The sequence below is a fragment of the Corvus cornix genome, chromosome 2 (assembly GCF_000738735.6).
Source record: "Corvus cornix cornix isolate S_Up_H32 chromosome 2, ASM73873v5, whole genome shotgun sequence".
Taxonomy (NCBI): domain Eukaryota; kingdom Metazoa; phylum Chordata; class Aves; order Passeriformes; family Corvidae; genus Corvus; species Corvus cornix.
Window position 1 is genome coordinate 2379488 of NC_046333.1, and position 23157 is coordinate 2402644.

The following is a 23157-nucleotide window of genomic DNA, read 5'->3' on the forward strand; positions in this document are numbered from 1 at the left end:
GCAGCAAGGAGATTGCAAGTACAAGAGTTTATTTATCTCTGTTACCTCATTTAATTAACGTATTATAAACATATATAAACTTATAGCATAAACATATTATATTGATGTGGATTTTGCTGGCTAAAATATTTTCTTGCATTTGTAAATCTCTGGTTTTGGCAGTCAGTAATATCAGGAGTAAATTAAAAAGACTCTTATTTGCTAAATTCCATCGGGTTCTCTCCACTGGTTATGTCCTTTCCAGATACCAATTCCTGTTTTGAAATGGAAAAATTTAGAGGATTTGACTAACTCATGTTCAGACATTCAAGGTTAAAACTGCCAGAAACTGAGAAAAGAGTTCTCATAAGGCAGAAGACATTCAACTCCAATAAAAACCAGCCAACCAACCAAAAAACCCATGGAGTTCTTGACCAAGTCCAGCCAGGACCTTCTGAAAGTCCTTACCTCTGTCCTTATTCATATTCATTGGCAGATTTTATTTGCCAAGAAAAATAAAATGGAAACATTTCTATGCTTTGTCCAGAGAGTGCCTGTTCTCTATTTTTTTCAATGTTGTCCCTAATTGTGCTGTTCCTGGACCCAATGCTATAGGGGCAGTATGTTCCACCCTTGGGGTAACTTTTAATGCTGGACATTATTTTCCTGAAAAATTTATCACAGGAAAATGTCAGTTTGGTAACCAGAAAGTCAAATATAGCAGGGAAAATAATTCTCAAAGTAGCTCTGATTGCTCTTCAGCCAAAGCCGTGTTGTGCTGCTCATGCAATCTGAAAAATCTTTGAAGGAAGTGCAAATTACCCCTTTTTGCTGTTGGGAATTCCTAAGAACACAGGATTTGTGGTGACTTTCTTGCCTTTCTGTCACTCAGCTGAACAACATAGACGTGAACGACCTGGTGGAAGGGGATGACCGGGCCTTTGAGATCTGGCACGAGCGGGAGGACCTGGTGCGCAAGTACCTCCTGCAGGCGCGAACCGTGAACATCAAGAACTCCTGGGTGAAGGAGATCCTGGGCATCCAGCAGCGGATCAGCGAGCCCATCTGGAGTAAGTGTGGCACAAGACAGCCCAAACCTCCTGGTTTGCTCCTGGATGGTCTCCTTGATTCAGGAAATCAGAAAAGAGGGAGAGATGCTGTTTATGGTCATTAAATGGGGGAGCAGGTCCAGGGAGGGGATGTTGTCCCTCTGCTCTGTTCCTGTGGGATCCCACCTGCAGTGCCCTGTCCAGCTGTGGGGTGTCCAGTATAAAATGGACATGGAGCTGCTGCAGTGAGTCCAGAAGAGGCCACAAAGATGATCTGAGAGTTGAAACACCTCTCCTGGAGGAAAGGCAGGGAGAGTTGGGGTTGTACCCTGATCCAGAGTCCTACACACCCCAGTATAAATCCCCCTGTGATTTCGTTGGGTTCCAGACCCTTTACTTGACTCCTGGCTTACATTGCTCTATCTTTGCCCCTGGGTTTGCTTTGGAATTTTGTCTGGTTATTCAGGCTTCATCATCCTCAGTGTCATTTGAGATTCTACCAATTTTCAATCCACAAAATCTATCAGCAGGGATATTAAATCTTTATTTTCCAAACTACAAATGGTGCCCATTACAGAGTAAATGTATTTGGTGTCTTAAAAGGTCCAAACAGGATTGGATTTAGTCCATATACACTGAAAACAAGTCTGGGTATTCCATTTTTGTGCCTTTAATGAGGTGTTTTAATGAGGAAGACTATCAGAATAATTTTGCATGGTTTCATATAGTAGCAATGAGTTAAAATAGAAGTCCCTTAGCAAAGGAATAGGTTGCCCAAAGCTGTGGCTGCCCCATCCCTGGAAGTGTCCAAGGCCAGGTTGGATGGGGCTTGAAGTAACCTGGGATGATGGAAGGTGTCCCTGCCCATGGGAGGGGGCGGAACAAGATGATCTTTGAGGTCCCTTCCAACACAAACCACTGTAGGATTCTGTGATTCAATGAAAGCATAGATTTCATTGTAAGGACACCAGCAGATTGCTGATTGGGATATCCAGGCTGCATTTTATTTGAGGAATTATCTTAATGGTGACAGATGTGTGGTGTCTGAATAATTAATAACTAATAATTAAAATCATGGTCTAAAATAATTCCAGATCAGCAACAAATTCCTTTTTTTTCATGTGGTCTAACCTTACAGCCAACAACAGACATATGACAGACTGAATTTAGTCTCAGGCAAGCAAGGACAGCCTGTCACCTGTAAGGTCCTGAGCTGCTAAAAATTCCTGTTCAGTTTTCCATTCTGAACCTCACAGATTTGCAAAAGTTATTCTTATCTCACTTAGCATCCCATGGACAGAGCCCCCTCCTCCAGCCTAACACACTTCCTCTGATGTTTCAGTCCCTCCAGACTTTGAGGAAGAACTGGCAGACTGCACAGCTGAGCTGGGAGAGACGGTCAAGCTGGCCTGCAAGGTGACAGGAGCTCCCAAGCCATCCATCAGCTGGTACAAAGGTATGAGCAGCAGGCATGAAATGCACCTTCCAAATTTGTCCCTTGCCCATATTGCTGTGATAACTGGTCACGGGATAATCCAAGAGATGATCCCCTAGAGATATGCAAGTCTAGAGACCATGTTTTTGGGCACTTTGGATGAGCTCCTTTGGCAGGAAAAGCAGAATTATGACTGCACAGAATGTACTCTGGGGTAATTTCACTTTTAAATGAGGATTGGTGATGTGCAAGGTCCTTCAACAGTACTTTGCCCTGCATGATGTTTTCTAGAGAGCTGGATGAAGATGAAGAGCTGATTCCTCAACTACCAACATCAGCTGCAATAATACAGCTCTCAGCCTTCTCAAGACAAAAAGCTGGGTGAAATTCCTAAGGGGGAAACTCTTGGTAAACTATTTAAAAATAAATAATTTCTCTTTCAGATGGAAAGCCCGTGGAGGTGGATCCCCATCACATTATAATAGAAGATCCTGATGGTTCCTGCACATTGATCTTGGACAACCTGACAGGGGTTGACACAGGACAGTACATGTGCTTTGCTTCCAGTCCTGCTGGGAATGCCAGCACCTTGGGAAAGATCCTTGTTCAAGGTAAAGTCCTGCAGAGATGCAGTATTTTAAAGGGGTCTGCTATGAAATACCTTAAACTTGAACTGGCCAGAGAGTGACCAGCAGGACCAGGGCAGTGCCCATCCCCTGTGCTGGCACTGCCGAGGCACCTTCAGTCTTGGGGTCAGTTTTGAGACTACCACAAGACAAACACTGAGGGGCTGGAGCGTGTCCAGGGAAGGGAACGGAGCTGGGGATGGGTCTGGAGCACCAGGAGCAGCTGAGGGAGCTGGAAAGGGGCTGAGCCTGGAGCAAAGGAGGCTCAGGGGGGACCTTGTGGCTCTGCACAAGTCCCTGACAGGAGGGGGCAGCCGGGGGGGGGGGTCGGGCTCTGCTGGCAGGGAACAGGGACAGGAGCAGAGGGAACGGCCTCAGGCTGGGCCAGGGGAGGTTTAAATTGGAGATTAGGGAAAATTTCTTCATCCAAAGTGTTGTCAACCACCAGAACAAACTTCTCAGGGGGCTGGTGGAGTCACCGTCCCCAGAAGTGCTCAAAAAGAATGTAGATGTGGCACTTGGAGATGTGGTTTATTGCTGGCCTTGGCAGTGCTGGGTTAATGGTTGGACTCCATGATCTTAGAGGTCTTTTCCAACCTAAATGATTTATGTTTCTATGATGTTACAAATATTAAGGCGTTCCAGAGGTTCTGTATAACAAATACTGGGTTATATTTATTAAAAAAATGATGTAAAGGTGCAGTCACCTGTTCTTAGGTCAAAAAATTTGGTCTTCAGTATCCTTTAGACCTAGTGAGAATTATCTGGTCAGGGAAACGAACTTCTTATCTGTTCACATTTCCAGCTACCAGCTGCATTTCCCTTTGCTTTTTGCAGTGCCCCCACGGTTTGTGAACAAGGTCAGAAACGCTTATCTTGTCGAGGGTGAAGATGTCCAATTCACCTGCACTGTGGAAGGAGCACCCAGGCCTCAAATCAGGTCAGTCCTACAACTCACACGGCAACAAATCCTGGCTTCTTATTTTGCATGATCAGAAAAGTCCTTTTGAATTTACAACCCTTTCTTTACTGTGTCTTCTATCTCAACCTCATCCCAATGCTGGCTCTTCATGATCCAGACATTCCTGAGATTCTCAGCAATTAATTCCAGCTGGAATTTGAAAAGAAATACCTACAGAGAGACTTTGAGTATGACTGGGTCAGATTTACAGCCCTGACAACATTTTATCATTTCTTTATTCTCCCTGCCTTACAACTGACTTGATTTTATCAGCAACCAGTTTGGGGTATTCAGACAAAAAGCTCAGGAAAAGCTCAGGAAATCTTGTCATAATTTAAGGCCCTTTTCCTGCACTGACTGAGGAGAATTCTTGGGAAGAATCTCACAAACGTGTGCAGTTTAATATCCAGGTGTGATCTACCTGCCTGCAGACCTCCCTTCCAGGGTCCAAATGTTTGTCTGAGGATTAATTCTTGAGTTGTTTGATGGATGGATCAGTGAGATGGGCATCTTTTGATGCTGCATAATTTTTCCTGGCTTATACTCCATGTTTTCCCGCTCAGATGGTACAAAGATGGGGTGCTGCTGAAGGACACCAGTAAATACCAGACTTTCAGTGAACCACGCAGTGGCATCGTAGTGCTGGTGGTCAAGAACCCTTCCAATGAAGACATGGGGCACTATGAATGTGAGGTAAGTTCAGAGAGATTTAAATATCTGCCGTCTAAAATGATAGAGGCAGGAGAATTCATTTTACTGGGAGAGACCCACGGCTGAGTAATTGCTCATAAAAATATCATAGAAAGTCAGGCTTAACTAGATCTGGGTTGCAAATGTCCAAAAACTTCACAATATTCTGACCTGACAGTTTGGTGGTATAAATAAGAATTGATGGAGCTTGTTCTGAAGCTTAAACTCGGGTCCAGATCTCTAGAAGAAACTGTTAAAAAAATTTGGACCATTCTGATGTGACATTTTGTTTTTGGACTGTCTTTAAATTATGACTAAGAAACCCTCCAGAGCCAGAAGAAAGAAATTAAGTCTAAATATAAGGCTAAACCACTGAGATTCCTGTTTTGTTTAGCAAGCATATGTGGAAATTTCTAATAAATTGTTAAAAATGTAAAATATTTTCTGAAAATTATTCATAGTCTATGCATTCATTGTAAAAGTAGTAAGTTCTGAGGGCCTGACAATAAAAGCAGTTGGTCTTGGTTTAGGAAATTAGTGTGAGTCAGCTGCTCCATGGTAAATGGTTCAGCCCACAGAAATATTTGGGATGCTTGATATACTTTAAAGAATTCTCCTGGAATTTTAGCAAAATCAGACTACCTTGCATTTGCCATTAACTAAGATCCCAAGGTCCAGTATTCCCTTGGTTGAGTAAAACTCAGTCATTATTGGGCAATAAACAAAAAAACCCTCTTTAATGACCATTAAGGGCACATAGCAGGACTCTGTGCCTGTTGGCAGAGACAGAGCTACCTCAGGCCCAAGCCACAGGCTGCAGAGCAAACACCAAGCAATTGAGTAAATAAGTTTGCTGATGTGCTGTAACTTGTCTGTGTGAGTAATTTTTGGTAAAATACCATGAACACCATTGAGCAGCAAAGTGTCCCTTCAAACTGCAGCCTGGTACTGGGGTCACACCTTCACCCATTTCTGCTGGCATTGAATTTTCAAGGTAGCACAGGCAGGTTTTCATCGTGACAAAACATCCTGTGTTTCATTTGGCACTGCACGATTCTCTTCAGCTGATGAACAGGTTAGGGTCTGCCAAAAGTGGAGCAGAGCTTTACCACCACAGCGCCGCAGCCCTGACCCAGGAGAGGAGAGGAGACCAAGCCATCAGCATCGAAGGTACGACCCCTGCCCAGCTCCGTACGTACGCCAGCGAGTTGCCCTAAAAACACCTCTCTGAGGATCCAATATCTTTGCCATCTTATCCATGTTGGTTGTTGGTGTCCATGTATCTGTACGTCTCTGGAGATGTGCATGGGCAGAGGGCAGCTCAGCTCTGTGCCCATCACCATCTGTTGATTTCCAAGCCTGGCAAATCAACTTCATATAATGCTCATAAAGGCATTATATGAAAAAGGAGGAGCAAATGAAGGGTTTGTCACACCACCACTAGTGCAAAAAAAAGAATATATATGATATATATTGTTGGAGTACTTGAAAATGTGTGTCAGCCTGGCAGAAGTGTTACAGGGGCCACTTGAGTAATGCTGGATGCATAATGTGATAGTTCCTGAAATACCACCGAAGGACATTGGGAATGCCTGAGAAAGCAGAACTGACAGCAGTGTATCTTGAGCAATGTTTAGTTCATCCATTATTTAGGACTGTACAGGGATAGTCACAGAGTCTGTTCCTTTTTTTTCTGCCAGTTTCTGGATTGGTAGGGCGATAAGAATTGATTTTACACCCATCCAAATACGCATCTCTTTCTTAGCAACTTCAGGCATTACTGCCTAAAGTTCCCTGCATATCCAAGGACTTCCACATGCCATGTGTTAGACAGTGCTTGCTGTAAACCCACCACAGCCCAGTTTAAATCCATGGCTACATCTACCTAGGGAACATTTCCTGGCTTAGGGAATTGGTTCTTTGTACCTCCTATAAGTGTCCTTGTCTGGCTGAGCGTGGCCCAGCCAGTCCTGTCTCTCTTGAACAGTTCCTAGTGGCAGCTCAGGAGATGATACAGCCAAGGGACCACCTTTAATAGGTAATGGACAGATTTGGAGGGCAAGAGAGGGGACTGGGATAGGCACAGGCCTTTCCATGCCAGCAACCCTTGGTTTCATAGGCCTCTCCCAGATGTTGTTGGTGGAGACACGGTCAACAAAAGCCAGAATTTTGCCAACAGCTGTAGGACCTTCTTTCCTCATCTTTGGATGAGTTTCCACACCGTCTTGTGATAATAAAAGGAGTTCAAGTGCATGTTTGAAAGGGTGCAATTGGCATTATCAGCATCCACTAAGATGAAACAGTTCTTCTGACTCGTAAAGCTGCTGGGCAGAAAATGCTGGAGTCTGGAAAAATATTCAGGGATAAATGATCCTCTACTCATAATTTTTCGTCATTTTCTAGAGTCCTCTGCTGTTGGCCCTGTCTGAGACAAGGCCCTGGTCTGGCTGGACCTTTGGACCAGCCCTCTGTAGACACAAATATTGTGACATCACGGTAAGAGGATTCAGCCACAATAAGCTACTAAGATTAGCATCCTGATCTATGGACTTTCTTGACTTCATTTTAAACATGTTTTCCTTTCCCAGAGTCCCATCAAAAAGCATTACAGGGAGGATGCTGTAAGTGTAGAAACACTATAATTTTTTCAGCGAAATAAACCTTCAAGTACTTGAATTCTTTGTCTTTTCTATGCCCTGGAGAGAGAAAAGTAAGTTGTGTGCAGGATGTAGAAGAACACAAATAAATTCCTGTCAGGGTGGTGTATCTTGATGAAGTTCCCTTCAGGCAGATGTTATAGCAAACAAAGATTGTTAAAACTGTTAGGAGCATTTTCAGCTCTGGGGATTGCAAATGTGTGTGTTCAGCCCCAAGTTTCTCATCTGCTGTTATCATAAACAACAACAACAACAAAAAAATTGTGAGCTTGGTTAAAGAAATATAATTGGAGTTTGCCTGGAAGCTTCAGAAATGTCATGAAATAGGTTTGTTCTGTGATGTGCAATTGCTTGGACCTAGTAATAGGGAAGAAAATAGATCCCTGAGTCATCTCCAGGCAGAAACAGAGGGAGAGCTGCTTCAGGCCAGTGGAGAAAATAGGCTCATCCATGGAGCAAGAGGATTGCTGTGAGCAGAATCGCACCAGGGATGAATTTGGCATAATGCACTTGACCAAGGAGGGAATTCATTGTTTTCTTGAGAATCAATAACCAGCCTTGATCTGCCTGGGGAAAAATCAGGTTCATCTGGCAAAGAACTGGAGGACAGGTGGATCTCATGAAGGCTATCCCTTTCCATCCTCACAATCCTTCCTATTTGTGAAAGTGGGATTACTTGTAACTTCACCAAGAGGACAACATTGCTGCTCTCACAGCAGGAAATAGATACCGTGTCTGCTTCCTGGCTCACCTGCACCCTGGGTCTGAGTTTTACCTGATTTATCTCTGTTTCTGTGAAATGACCATTGTCTGAGTCTCATGAGGCAGCCTAGGGGCAATTATTTTAGTTTTTATCCTCCTGCCTTTCTGTACTGTTTATTCTGCTGAACCAAACCCGCGGTTTGGGATACCATTAGTCCAGTGGTTTATGAGCCCTGACCTGCAGCTGGTGATGGTCCACAGTCCAAGACCATGGGTATCAAAACCAAAATTCTTGTCATTGGGTTTAAATTCACACTGTGGGAGTTTGCAGATCCCTTGGATGGACCAAATCCAAAAAGGATGGAAACCACTGGACTAAGGCATCCCGTGTGAGCTGAGATCTGCCTTCAGCCACACCTGGTCACTGCACTGAAGTCAATGGGAAGTTGCTTTAAAAAATCCTCTTTCTGTGGATATTGGAAGAATTTGAGACACTTTTTAAAAAGTGTAACTGAAAGAAGATCCTTCTCTTTGACTTCCAGTTGACTGTGTCTGCTTTGCACCTTGCTGCTTAACCTGCACACGGCACACCTGGGCTGATGTGCTCTGGCATGTTCTGGTGTGATTCATCCATCCAGGCTCACTAACTTGATTATTTGTTAAGAAAAGCAAAGCCCAGTGCCTTTGAAAGGTGTTGCAATTCCACATGGGTGGGCAGGTGAGGACCTAGAACAACACAGTCAATACAAGGGGAGGAGTCAGGTACAGGAGTGGAGATGAAGCCATAAATAAAAATTCCCAAAGCAGCTACACCAGGCAACAAGAATTCCTTCACAAATTTGCCTTAGATTTCCTGCAGAGCCTTGGGCAGGTTCTTCAGTTGCCTTGTAGCAGCCACCTTGTTAAAAACCAGCAAAATGTATTGAAGCTCTTAGCTGGAAGATTGCTTTAAAACCCAGAGGAGCATTGGATCTCTTAGTGTTACTGAAGAAATAGGGCACAGGAGTTTGTCCCCTGACCATCTGGTTGTTCCCTGATTAGGGTGATGATTAGGGCATTTACCTCATTATTTTTATTTGGCTGTCACCATGGTTTAGTCTCAATTTTTGGCCTGGCCACAGGGTTTTCAGTGCAAATTCAGGAGAGCCCCATCTGCCTTTACAGCTGTCAGTCACTGCAGGAGTGAGGCCTTTTGGATTATTTGGGGGTTTTGCTGGTTTGGGGTTTTTTTTTGAGAGAGATCCCAAAATGCTTCATTCATATAATTTAAAAAATTGTTATATCTATGAATTAAGCCACCAACCCTGGAGGGACTTCAAAGATCTGTGGATGTGGCACTTAGGGACAGCATTTAGTGGTGAATGTGGAAGTGCTGCCTTAGCAGTTGGATTCAATGATCCTAAGGGTCTTTTCCAACCTCAGTGATTGTATGAATTGCTCATTTTAGGATTAGTTTTAGCAGTTCTTGCCAGGTTTTGCAGTCTCCAAAGTGTAGCAGAAGGAAGTGAAAATAGAGCAGTGCTCCCGTGGCTCATGTCAGCAGCGTGAACTGGGCAGGAAAAATAGGTTTGAGCTCCTGTGAGTGGAGAAAAGAGACTTAAAAATTGTAAAAAAGGCCATAAATTACCTTCCATCCATTCAGAGCAAGGAGAACTCACTGATCCTCAATGTTCCATCACTTGTAAGGCAATGTTTTAATCTATTAACCAAAGAGATGTCTGGTCCTATAAAAGCACTGGCTGTCCCTAATGCTTACAGCTTTTAACCTGCTTATCAGGGGCTCCTGCTTTGCAAAGCTGTTTGCCTAAAATGCTCTTGAAAAGTTGAAATGATCCATCCGGCGCTAAAAACGGATGCAGAATATTTTCCTCTCGGGGGAAAAACAACAGCAAAAAAAAAAAAAAAAAACCAAACCAAAACTATAACAAAAAAAAGAAATCCAAATTCTCTCATCCTACTTTCGTGTGGTTCTATCCTTCAATATAGGATTGCTCAAATCCTCCCTCACACCTCGGACAGCACATATACAATTTATTGTGTGCCATTTTCAGCTTTCTCATCCCAGGCCTGCTGAACTTTTGAATATTGAATCTCTTTGACATCCACTACGAATAGAAATATCACAGTTGGTGTCCTTTGGGAGGACTGCAAGAACAGACATTCATAGAGCAACCACTGAAGAGACTTTTTCTTACAGACATTGTGAGATTTCATTGATTTGTTCAATTTTTTAGTTTATATTACTTAATTCTTGTCTAAAGACAGTTGCTGCTAAAATAATTGTATATAACACCTATTTTCAGGTGTATAATCCAATTAAGTAATAGCTGTTTCCATGAGAACATCAGTATTTTTACTCAGATATTCACTGCATATGGATTAATCTCATTATATTATTTAATGAGATTTTCTAAAAGTTATTTGAAAATTGCAGAATAGTGATTTAAAAATTCAGTGAAAATCTCTGAGTGTAATGAATTGTTTGAGCACTCAGTTCATCTGCCATCACAGTATAATTATCATTCCACCATTTAAAACAAGGTTTGAGTTATTAAAAAAAAAATAATTAATTAAGGGCAGGTAAATTGTTTTATTGTAATTGTGTCCAGGGATAAATATTTGAAAATAATTTTGCTCTTTACTTACCCTGTTAGTGTAAACTCAAATTTCCAAACAAATTCTGTTTACACTCACCCAGTTCTGCAGTAACTCCTTTGAATCTCTGGGAAATGATTCCAGATTTTTACAGGCATAAACAAGAGAAGGCTCTGCAAGTAAACCCATGAGCTCTAAGTCAGATATTAACATCAATATTTGCACAAAATTCTTTTTCATTATGGTCAAATTTGTGTTTTTACCTGAGGCAGGGAAGAGCCCTTGGAAGTGAAGTGGAAGGAAAATTAGGTTAAAGTATTCCATTTAATATTGTAAATGTATTTTTAATTTTCAGTCAATGCAGGTTTGGGGGCACCAATTGAAAACATCAGCACTAATCATCAGTTATTTAACAAATAATACAGACACTCCAAATTCCCTGGGCAAGAACTGTTTGTGATTTTATAGATCTTTTTAAGTGGCAGTTCACTTAAATTGCATCAAGTGAAAATTACCAGAGCTTATTTATTATAGGCTGGCTGGAGAACTGAAAACCAATTGCTGGAGATTAAATTATGGGGTTTTTTTAGATCTTTTGTGAGTTTATTCAATGAAAAGTGGGGCTTGCTGTTGGGGTTTTTCTAGATCTCAAATAGGTTCAGCAGTTCAGGGTGTGCTCAAAGCAGTGTGGTTCAAACAGTGCCTTAATTTTATTCCAGTGGATAGGGTGGGAAACCTACTGAAAATCTCAGTTAGTTCTTCAAATGGTTTCTTTCTACTTTTTAAAAATGTCAGTTTTAGGAAATACTTGCAACCCCATGAAATCATTACTTTTGATCTTGATAGGCATCAACAGCTTCCAGTTGGTTATAGGAGAAGGGTCAGGAAAAATCGCAAATTAGAGCAAAAAAAAGAGACGGAGCAGACACAGGGCTCTCCTGGGCTTCCTAGGATTTGGGGGCTTTTTTGATGCTGATGATAATGATTTTAATGATTTTCATTGTTATCAGTTTGGATTTTGCATCCAGTCCACAAAAACTTGGCCACAATCCAGTGTTTGGGGAGACTCTTTTTTTCTAGGAAGTGAAATCACAGTTTCAAGAATTTCAGCTCTCCAGGATTTTCCAGATCGAGGCACTTTCAGGTTTCTGACACCATCACTCCCTTATTATACAATAAAAAAAGTTAAATAAGGATTTTGTTTTCTAGCTTTGACCTGCCAAACAAAAATGGTAGAATAAACAGCTTTTGCCAAATTGTTCTCCACAAAATATTTAATTTCAAATCTAAGCATTCAGAGAGCATTCTGAATTCTCATTCCTTGTCAGAAACACTAAAGATGATGCTGGAAATAACCACAGAAAGCATGGATGGGATGGTACAGTTGGTTATTTTTCACTCCAGTTTATGTTGATGATCTGAGCAAAGATAATTTAATCATTTCAGCTTTTGCCTTTCTTTAACCCCATGCTGTTCATACTGTTCTCTTTGTAGTCACTGAACAAGAGACTAAAGTGCCCAAGAAAACCATCATCATGTAAGTGCTGATTTTTTTTTTTTTTTTTTTTTTTGGGGTAACATTTGTGGTTTTTTGCCTTGCTGCCTCTGCATGATCCAGTAACAAGCTTGTGTTCATTGGCTATGCAAGTGTGTTCATTCCCAGCCCGCCAGATCCCACGGAATTCTGTGCCATGTGAAGTGTTCACCTCAAAAAAAAGTCCTTCTGTTCTTTTCCAAAAATAGCAGCACTGGTGTTAGGCACAGGCTGGGGCAGTTATTTTATGATATTACACATGGAAAAATATTCCCCTGAGCACTGATAGAGTTGCACAAGAGCTCGGGAAGGTGGAGTCTGACTCTCAGTGTTGAATGAAACCAGCTTTGAAAGCTGTCTGCCTGAAAATGTCTACAAATTTAACAAATATCTCAGAGCCTACAGTGATTTCTTCTGGCTTTCTGTTTTTAATTATTCAGGAAAGCCTTGTATGATGAAGCAGAAGATGATGAGTATTTTTATCCCCTTCTGTCTCTATATTTCTAATATAAATATTTGTCCTGATAACTTGGTCTTTTTGGGTATTTTGAGCCTGGTTTATACTGGATGCCTATAAAACTACAAAGATTAATTGCTGCAAAAAGCAGTATTTTCTCAGCCATATGTAGCCTAGAAGCTTAGTAGCCATTAAAATCTTAATTCATCTTCTTAAGTACCATAAAGAAATACTTAATGAAATTGTTTCATGTGCTGGAAGGGGGACACCGGCCTGTGACAGGATTTCAGAGCATCTCCAAGCTACTCAAACCATGTTCTGAGGGCAGTAAGCAGTTATACAATGGATATTTTGGGGAAATGCCTTCCCTCAACAGCTGTACTATTGCTAAAGTCTGTCCTTGATTTGGGACAGGAGGCTTAAGTTGAGGTATTTTATTTTTGTTAGACATAAAATTGCAACTAAAGGACTGTTAAGAGTTGCTCACCTTTTATCCCTTTTATTACTTTCTGAGGATTATTCCTTTAGATCCATGCACTTGGCCCATTTGGAGGCAGTGGTTTATAAATTGTCCCCCCTCCCAGAAGTTTCTACCTGGATGAGGCAGAGAGCAGACAGGAGAGGCAGGAAGGGGCTCTGCCTTTTCCCCTCTCTCTTGCACATCAGCTCAGGTAAATGTCCAGTCATTAGACCCTTTTCATCCTGCAAAGACCAGAAAAGTAAAGTGTTTTTACCTGTACTGCCTCAAGGACCAGGATTCAGAATGGGGCAACTGAACAGAGAAATATTTTTTTATATCACATTCAGAAATATCCTGAGAAAGTCATGAGCAGGAGGAAATCTCAGAGTCAGACCACATCTACAACTTGGTAAATCTCATTTATCTGCATCTCTGTGCCTGGATCTGGAACGGCAGCATTAATATTGGTGGATTAAGTAATATAAATTAATACAAAATCCCATCAGTTAAGCTGATTTCTAAATTTCTGAGATCTAAATTCCATAGGACGTTGCTCTGGACAGCTCCAGAAGGGATTCCTAAATCACAGGCTGCAGCCCCAAAGGAGTTTGGTAAATTTAGGAGTGGGATCTCAGACAGAAATTCCCCTCCTTTTGTGGTCATGAACTTTAAATTAGAGTGGACCTCAACTGGAGCTGGGATAGTGATGGACGAAAGTTTGGGAATAATTCTGTAAGGGCAGATTCCAACTCTTCTTAATCTGTTGCAAGCTGAGGAAGAGAAGAAGCTTTAAAACTAGTGGCAGAAAATAATTGGCAATTGAGAGATGGGATTGAACAATGTCCATATATGCAAATCCCAGACCCCAAAAAACCCATTTTAACTTTACAACATAGAGCAAAGTCTACTGCAAGCACCCATTCTCATCCAGAATAATTTAGTTTTGTGTAATCCAGAAAGGCACCGTGGCTAGTAGGAAGGCTCTGCACAGACGCCAAAGGTCTAATGAAAAACTGCAGAAAACTTAGGGAAAAGAGTAAACCAGTGGAAATGAGCAGTAGAAGAGAGGGTGCTCTGGAAGGAAATAAATCTCCCTGTAGCTGATCCAGTCCTGGACTCACCATGTCCTCAAAGGGAGAGATTGATGGTGGAAACAAATCCGATCTCCAGAGGCGGAAGAAGTACAAGTTTTCAAAAATAGGAGCAGAAGATGAGAAAGGCAAGATGAGAAAGGCAAATAAACCCAAGAGGACTGGTCTTCCACGATGGCTATAAATGGGCTCTCCATTCTCAAGGGCTCTTTCCACCCTTGCCTGTCTCTCAGTGCAAAAGCCAGAGCAGAGATGGCTGGAGAGCAGAGGGGGTGACCTTCAGCCCCACGTGGTTGTGACTGGAGAATGGTGAGGAGGAAGAGAGGAATAAAAAAGCTGCTGTCTCCATTCATCATCTCAGTTCTGGCCACTGTTTGACTCTTCAGTTAATTCTTTGCTTTTAACCCCGTTCCTTGGGGGTAGGGACAGAATCTCAACACAGAAACAAAATGGGCTTTTCCAGTGGTTTCCACTGGAGCAGATGTGGAGCATCGGCTTCCCTGTGCTTGCCAAGAAAACACTGTATTTACCTGGAAGTTTTTCCATGTTAGAAACACCACGGAGAAATCTGCAGGAGAAACTGCATGTTAAATATGTAAGTTAAGAGCACTGAAGCCTGGGGTTAGGCCTTGGGTCAGAGGGGACCTTTAAAGATAATCTAGTCCAACCCCTTGCTGTGAGGAGGGACAGTTTCACCTAGATCAGGCTACTCAGAGCCCTGTCCAGCCTGACCTTGAATGTTTCCAGGGATGAGGCATCTACCACCAGCCCAACTTCAGTCAAAAATATAAAGTAAAGCCAGCAGAAATATGCTGAGAAATCATAATTATGCATACAAATTTGGCTTGGTATTCCTGTGTCTATTGGAGGTGGTAGGATCAGGCTGTGTCTGCACTAATGGTATTATGAAGAGTAAAAATAAATACATTTTGGGACAGATGACTTGTGCAGGAAATGTTCTAACTTTCTCTTCCTGGTGGTCTCCACATGTTAAGGGTTAACCCCTTTCTGTGTTCTGCATGTGGAAATGCAGATCTCTGGTCTCAAAAGTGTCTGTAATAAACAAGATAGAGATATGTTACATTAATTAAATATTATTAGGAAGCTGATGACCCTACCTTAATAAAGGGCATTTAACCATTGAGGTGGATGGAATTAGGATTTTAGCCAAGGATACTCAGGAAAAGGATGAAGTCTTTGAGTGTTTACAATTTTGGGGGGTCCAAAGTAGCAAAATGGGAGGTCAACACAAGCACATGAAATACAGCAGCACCCAGCAGAGCATTTCTCAGCTGGAGCACTTCTCATGCTCATTGTGTGTTCACACTCAAGGACATTAATGGAGCTGGAGTTTTCCCTGGGGACAAGGGCACTGGGGTTTTCCCTGGATCAGGAAGTGGAAATGGGCATGTGAGTGTGTGCGTTGTGTGTGTCCCTCCCAAAATGACCGCTTCTCCAAAAGCTGGAATGCTTCCCCAAAAGCTGGAATGCTTACCCAAACTAACCCCACTGCGGCGCCTTGGCCGACCATGGCATGTGCTGGTGGAGTGTGGCTCCCCGAAAAGTCTCGTCTTCCCGCCAACTCGACCCCTTTCTGCCATCAGAGAGGAGACCATAACCACGGTGGTGAAGAGCCCAAGACAAAGGGGAAGGGTTTCTCCTGCACGTTCTCCTTCAGGTCATTCTCCTTCCCGCTCCCCATGGCCGGAGCCGACTCCAGAGCCGGTTTATGTCTCCAAGATCAGGCAGCCTGTCCACAGACATGAGCAGGAGGCAGCACCAAAGTCTGCTGCTGTTCCCAGGCTTTATGTCACAGAACATGAGGACATGCAAGGGGCAGTGGCAAGAGACGTCGTCGTGGAGAGCACAGGGGAAGAGAAAAAGCCCAAGTGGGTCGAAGTGGAAGAAATAATTGAATTCAAGGTGAAAAAATCACCAAAGCCCACAAGGAAAAGAGGCTCTTCCCCAGCAAAGCAAGAAAAAGATGACTCAGGGGTGTTAACATTCACTTTTCCCAGCTCAAGGCCAAAGCGCTCCCCAGAAGATGATCCAAACACAAACAACTCCAACAATAAATTGGTGGAGCAGTCAAAATCTCTGCCAAATGAGGGTCTCTCTGAAGGTGACATCCAGCCTCTGGTGTACACAACCGAGCAGGAAGGACCTCAAGTCAGCAGCGAAGAGAGAAACTCCCCATGTGGCTCTGAGCAACTAGGAAGTGATTCATTTATGGATTATGGAACTGAAGGAAAGAGCTGCCCACAGGAATCAAGTGCTGACTGTGGGTCAGATGCTGCCTCCCCTCTGCTTGCCTGTGGAGGTGAGCCTTTGGTCTTCAGTTTTGGGACAGCTGCCGCAGACCAACACGAAATTCTGTTCTCCCTGGCAAGTCCAGAGGATAAGGAAGAAGTCGATGAAGTGGATGTGTCTTGGCCTGTTGGAGAGGAGGTACCCGAAGTAATACAGGACATCTTTCCCGAAGAGGACAACGTCATAGTGGATGAGCCAGAGGAGCTACACACAGACGACATCAGCACCCGGGACCGCAAGATTTTAACACACAACGGCAAACTCTTAACTCTGGAGGACCTGGAGGATTATGTCCCTCAAGAAGGCGAGACCTACAGGTGTGAGGATCAGAAGCAAACGGCAGAGAAGCCCTGCGAGATCTCCGTGCTGCAGACGGAGATCAACGAGCCGACCCCGACCATCGGGAAGCCGGTGCTGCTGAACCTGGTGAGGCCCGTGGTGCCCGAGCCCAGGCAGAGGTTCTTCAGCCAGTACGAGGAGCACGTTCCTGGGGGTGTGTTCGTGTCAGCCTCTCGGGTGACCGGCGTGCAGTCCGCGGGCCCCTCCAACATCTCCTTCCGTGTGAGCGATTCCCGCGCGGCTCCTCCCGGCCCCTCCTTCACGGTGAAGCCCTCGTTCTGCACCGAGGTCCAGCGCTCAGCAGACAACGGGCAGTCCAGCTTTAAAACTGAAGTTTCCACGAGAACCCTCAGCTACGGGACTGTTGGCGAGCCTGTCACCTTGCACATCAGCACAGAAGACCTCTCCCAGAGCTGAGCGGATGCAAGCATAATTTTTAACACCGAAGAAAGCAGCTTTTTAAAAAAATATAAATAATCAAAATTGTTGTAAGCAAGGGGAATTGGTGGCAAAGTTATGAGGTAACAAGTACAAGGGAATACCTTAGAGGGAAGTGTATTTAAATATGATATGTCCAGCTTTTCCAGTCTTAAAGGGAACAGTCTGTCAGAACAGTTTGTAACTTTAAAGGCTTTGATCTAGGTGAACATGTATCATTCCATAGTGGAGCAGTGATGGGAGGTTTAGGAAAAGCCTGATTCTTCTACCTGTGACAGAAATATAGATGCAAAAGTGCTTTTTTGTCCATGAACTTAAAAATTGTTTCGTGTGCCAGTTTACGGTGTGGCAAGGAGGTGAAAGTATCTAAGCTTTTCAGCATCCTTCAGCAGCCCAGGACAGGAGGTGTCTCCTGTCACTGTGTGGGCCCAAAGGTCATGAAGCTTCACTCTGCTTTGACCATGCTCTACACTTGTGACACCAAGTAGCCCTACCAAAATTTCTTCATAAACCTTTCAACATGCACAGTCTGGTTGCATTATTTTAACCTTCTGCCTTATAATGAGATATATAGGAAATATTACAAATACCAGGGATTCAAAGGGCTGCTCAGGCCTTTTGGTTGAAATCCCAGATTGACTCTAGTCAGTGGTGAAAGTCCCACTGTCATGAGGAAGCAAGAGTTTTGTTGTTCTCTTCTGCTTTACATGAAAAAGACTACCTTTTCTAAATGACTGATATTTTCAAATCCACTTCCTAGTTGTCTGACAATGTAGCTTTCATTATTCTGCATTCTAGTGTGGTGGATTTATAAAACATCTCTTTTAAAATATAATTTACTAAAGGTGCATTGAAAGATTAAAGTGCTGCACAAAATGATTTCTGCATCTGCAATCAAACATTAACACGTACAAAGAACTACAAATGTGGTCCTTGTCACTAAATATGACTGGATGAGTATTTGTTCTCCTGAACACACCAGTGGTGAAACATTCCTGCTAACAGATTGATCCATGATGTCCCTGATATGTGATAAGAGGAATTTACCACTGAGCTACGGCAAAGTAGCAGGAGCACAAAGACAATTTAAAAAAAATAAAGACAAAAGAGAGCTTTACCTTAAACATTCGGTTGAAACACAGATCTGTTCCAAGTGTATTGGGCTGCCAGTTGCAATTGCATTGTATTACTGTAAGCAGGAAGGTCGAGATGCCTCGGAGAGGGACTGACTGTGGGGTTCCTCTGGAGCTCTGCAGCGGGAATGCTGCATGAGGGGGAGGCTGAGGTGCACTGAGCACAGCCCACTTCTGTTGGCTTCACCAAAAATGGTTGTTGCCGAGACCTTCAACAAGCTGCTCTGAAAAGAGATGAGCTCCCAGGCCCATATCCTGGCGCCAGTTGGAGTCAGATGGAGTTTGTCATTGGTCTCGGCAGGACCCAGCACTGGCTCTCTCTGGTAACAGAGATGTGGGGTGAAAAGTCCCCACACCCTGTCCCAGCTGAGCTCTGTAACAATGTTCAGTAGAAACTGCTTTCATTTATGGTTTAGGGAAACCAGAAATGCTCAGGCACAGTTGAATTTCTAAGCAGCATGAAGAGAGAGGGTGGAGTGATTTTCTGCCTTGGGAATGAATGGATGATGTTGGCTCTGTGTTTCCCAGCCAGGTGATATAGAGGAGCTTGTTCTGGAGGCTTGGGGCAATATTCCTGCCAACAGGGACTGAATTCACAAAAGGTGCTTGTAGAAAAGTTATTTTTTTCCTTCTGCAGCTGCACCTTGTGCTGACTAAAATGAACATATTGATTTCACAGCCTTTCACTTTCAGCATCCACTCAGGATGTCGTGTGCACTACCTTCATGATATAAGATGCTTTTCCAGTGGTGAAGGAAATCAAGCTTCCTTTATGGTACTATCCCGTTTTTTATAACATCTCCTTGGTTTATACTGTTTGTTTTATAATGAAGCAATACGATGGATATATATATTAGTGCTTTTTTCATATATTGCACTGTACATGGGAAAGTAACACACACACAATGGGGAAATGCTTTCAAAGCCAAAAATATTTCTTTTATTTTGAGCCTGACTCTGATCTCAGTTATTCCAGTATCAATCTAGAATAATTCCACAGAAGGAAGTGGATTTGATTCAGATTTATGAAGATACTGCTGAGAAAAGAATTTGCCCTGTGATAGTCTTCAAAAAACGTAATATTCAAACAAAAGTTAATGAGGATGTGTAAAGGAATGTGGAGGTTTCCTCCTGTTGTGGTTGGCACTCAGGTTTTTCTAAAGAAGCTCTAAGGCTGCACTTCAGAGGGTCATAGAAGAAATAATTATACTTTGATTCATTAGCTCAAAGCAATTAACATCTGTTTACATTTTCTTTTGAAATTTAAGCAAAAGAGAATCAATTGAAGGGAATTCTTAAAATCCTATGCAGGGCTCTGTTCAAAAAGTGAAAGGTTTATGAGAAGTTCAATACATATATTTTCAAAATGTTTTCCTAGAGGTTAAAAATTATGCTTGTAAGTGATTAAACTGTGTAGATAACTAATGAGATGTGTGGGGATTTATTTCCTGTAGATGAAAAGATACAGCTGTATGAAAGATTTTAATACAATGAATGTTTTACTGAAATTCCTGGAGGTAAATGGGTATTAATAAAGTGGAAACTTCTGTTTGCTTGAAATACAAAAAGGAAAAAAACCACACAAAAAAAAGTCAAGTGCAAGATACGCTGTTAGATGCTGAGTTTATATCAATAAATGTCTTGCATCAGCTGTCACTGAACTCGTTGGATTTCTGTGTCCTTTGTTACAGCACTTGATATTCCATCAGCTCATCCTCTTCTCCCACTGACTTCAGCAGGAGCTGGACTGCAATCCAAGAATATTAATGCAGTTGGGCTCTGGCTCCTTTTTATGGGCAGTTTCAGGAGAGCTGAAGTGAAAAAAAACAGTTTTAGGGATATTTCCAACTCAGGAATCTTAAACAATTCACATCCTCTTGGGTTCTTCTCTGAAACCGAACTGGAGCTTCAAAATAAGTGTCAGTCTTGAGTTCCCAGGGATGAAGTGAAGGAGATGTGGGGTGGAAAGGTTCAAGGGTGAGATTTTAGAGCTAGGAAAGAGGTTGGTTGTCCATTACAGGCTGTCACTACTGTGGTGTTTGTTAGTTCTATTTATCTTGGGGGATATTAAAGTTCCTCAGCCTGAATCAGTGTCCTAAAGAAGGAAGAAAGTGGTGTAATGTCCCTAAGCAGGGAGGAAAGTGGTGGTATTAGAGCATGGGGGAGATCTGTGATTATATATAACCTCTATATCTGTGCACCTGTGAATACATTTCCTCATCAAGTGACATTAAACAAGTCAGAGCTGTTTGTTCCAAATACTCTTATTTTTTTCTCAAACCACATCATGGTCTGAGTTTTCTCTCTTGCTTGGCAAGCAGTCACATCATGAACGTGATCAGTTGTCTTAACCTGACCTACATTTTCTCTGTCTTCATGATTACATGGGAGCTTCCCTAGGTCTCATCCATGCCTTCGTTGTGCCTCTTCAGGATTTGTGGAAGGTTTATCAGGCAGCAGAGTGGGTGAGATGAGCTCCTGCAGTCTGTGATCCCATCCCAGCCTTCTACATCCAAACCCAGCAGAAATATTCAGATATCGTGAAGTAGGACAAATGCATCACTCTGGAGCAAAAAGTGGCTTTTCTGCCAGACTTTGATGAAAAAGAACAGCCCTCCCTTCTTTCCCCTGCCCTTCCCAGAATCACTGATGAGGCTGATTCCGTTTGCTCCTTTTCCTTTCCTGTGAGGTAACTTCTTCCTTGCATGTAGGGTCTGTATCAGTGCAATGGGTTCATTTCAGTGGTCTTATCCAGTGATTGGTTCTTCTTCCAGAGGGTGCTGGGGCACTGAACAGGCTCCCCAGGGAATGGTCACAGCCCTAAAGCTGCCGAAACTCCGGGAGTGTTTGAATAACTCTCCCTGAAACAGAGTGGGGTTGTTGGGATGACTGTGCAGGGTCAGGAGTAGGACTGGATGATCCTTGTGGACCCCTTCCAGTTGATGATATTCTGTGATTCTAGGATTAATAAAGGTATTTTTGACAGACCAACCAATGTTGAGTTCAGCTGGGTGATGGATCCTTTGTTCCACTGTCTGGGAACAGGCCAGGGGTGCACACAGTGTGGCACAGTGTCCCCAGCCTGCTGAGATACAACTTTCCAAAGCATTTTGTGCCAACTTTCTTATTTTAACTCTTAGCTACGCTCCCTCTTGCTGGAATAAGCATTTCTTTGTCAACTCCCTGGTCTAGGAGTGTCGAATTTCCTGCATGTTCACTCATCAGAGGAAATAACTTTCAGGGATGGGACTACACGATTGCAGGGATTTATTGTTTAAAATAACAAATGCATCAGTCGAGGCGTGAGATTTTACAGTACCTCCAAATAATGGTGACTAGTCACAAGATTTAGAGTTACATCATAATTTATAACTTTCTAATCCAACAGACACTTAAAATGACACTTTGTTTTGGATTTATGACCTATCACCTGTGGCACTTCTCACTGCAATGCAGCTGCATCTTGACCAATAACTTCTCATGTCACATACAGATATCTCTCTTATACCATCTACATTCTTAACTTAAACTATATTAAATCACACAATTATATTTAAAACCCTCCACTAGAACACCCAGTGTACAATTTTACTTTTAACTATAGGAACACAGGCTCGTGATCCTTTTGGCAATGATCTTAAAATCTCTGTCAATTAAGCCAGACCTAGTCTCTTCCAGGGTTGTAAATCAAAGCCTCCTTTAATTGCAGGAGTTTCTACTCCTCTGTCTCCCACATAGGAGGGGAAAGTGATACGATTGCAAATATTTCCATGGGTTGGATGGTGCTGCTGTTTTCTTTTTTGCCCTGAAGAGAGAAAAGTTGTTGTTCTTGTCTGTAGGAATGACTTCCCCCCAGTCAGACACGGAGACTACTGTGCAGGCCTCGCTCCAGCGTGCTGATAAGGAGATCAAGACAGCTCTGAAAAAACTCATGGACTCGGCATCACTGCTGGTGACTCTTCCCCCGGGCATGCGAGCAGATGGTGGCCTTGGCCTTGGCCCTCCTGGGTCTGTTCCTTCAGAGTACTCAGGGACAGCAGCCGGGCCCTCTGTGATAGTTCATGAAGCCAGTACCCAAACCCAGACTGCTGGAGGCCATGGTAGGTTTGGCACGAATGTGGGAGATGTCCCCTGGGAGTTGAGAGACAGAAAAATATTCAACATGCCAGTAACAATATTTTTAACCTCATTTTTCTGTCACTGTGTTTTGAGCAGATGAAGATTAAGAGAGGGCTTTCAGACCCAAAGAAACATGGTGGGGTGGGTTGGGGTTGGATCTAAGTTTGGGGCAGATCTTTCTGGAAACAGGAGGTGTTTGAAAACCATGTCTGAAGTAGAGTTTGGTTCATCACCTGCCCAAATTAAGGAATAGGGCATTTTTTCCACCTTTGGGGCTTTGTCCCTGGTCTTGCTTCAAGTACTTTTGGGGGAGAAGGCAGGGTGAGATCCCTCCTTTACATTCGGAGAAGTCATCTGGGTTTTGATTTGGTGGGGTGGGTAAGGGTGCTTGCTTTTATTGTTTGCCATAAACAAGCTGGAAATATCTTTAATATCCTGCACCTTCCTGTCAGAGGCCTTCCAGGGGGTTGAGTGCATCAAGTTCACCTGGATTTCCCTGACCCTGGAGCCCGGACAGACTCCTTGCAGCTCCTGTGTGACTAAACCCAACCATGTGTGTGGCTGTGTCTTGCCAGGAGAACA

At 43.0% G+C, this 23157-nt stretch overlaps 1 protein-coding gene across 1 annotated transcript in view; it reads left to right on the forward strand.

Moving 5' to 3' along the window:
- Positions 1-20117, forward strand: part of OBSCN (obscurin, cytoskeletal calmodulin and titin-interacting RhoGEF) — a 143255-nt gene extending 123138 nt beyond the window's left edge. The window contains exons 88-95 of the mRNA XM_039549201.1: positions 872-1049; positions 2371-2484; positions 2907-3074; positions 3927-4029; positions 4614-4743; positions 5805-5910; positions 12189-12231; positions 15841-20117. Of these exons, the coding sequence (XP_039405135.1) occupies positions 872-1049; positions 2371-2484; positions 2907-3074; positions 3927-4029; positions 4614-4743; positions 5805-5910; positions 12189-12231; positions 15841-17302 (2304 nt within the window). The 3' untranslated portion in view covers positions 17303-20117. The remainder of the gene's footprint in view (positions 1-871; positions 1050-2370; positions 2485-2906; positions 3075-3926; positions 4030-4613; positions 4744-5804; positions 5911-12188; positions 12232-15840) is intronic.
- The last annotated feature ends 3040 nt before the right edge of the window (positions 20118-23157 follow it).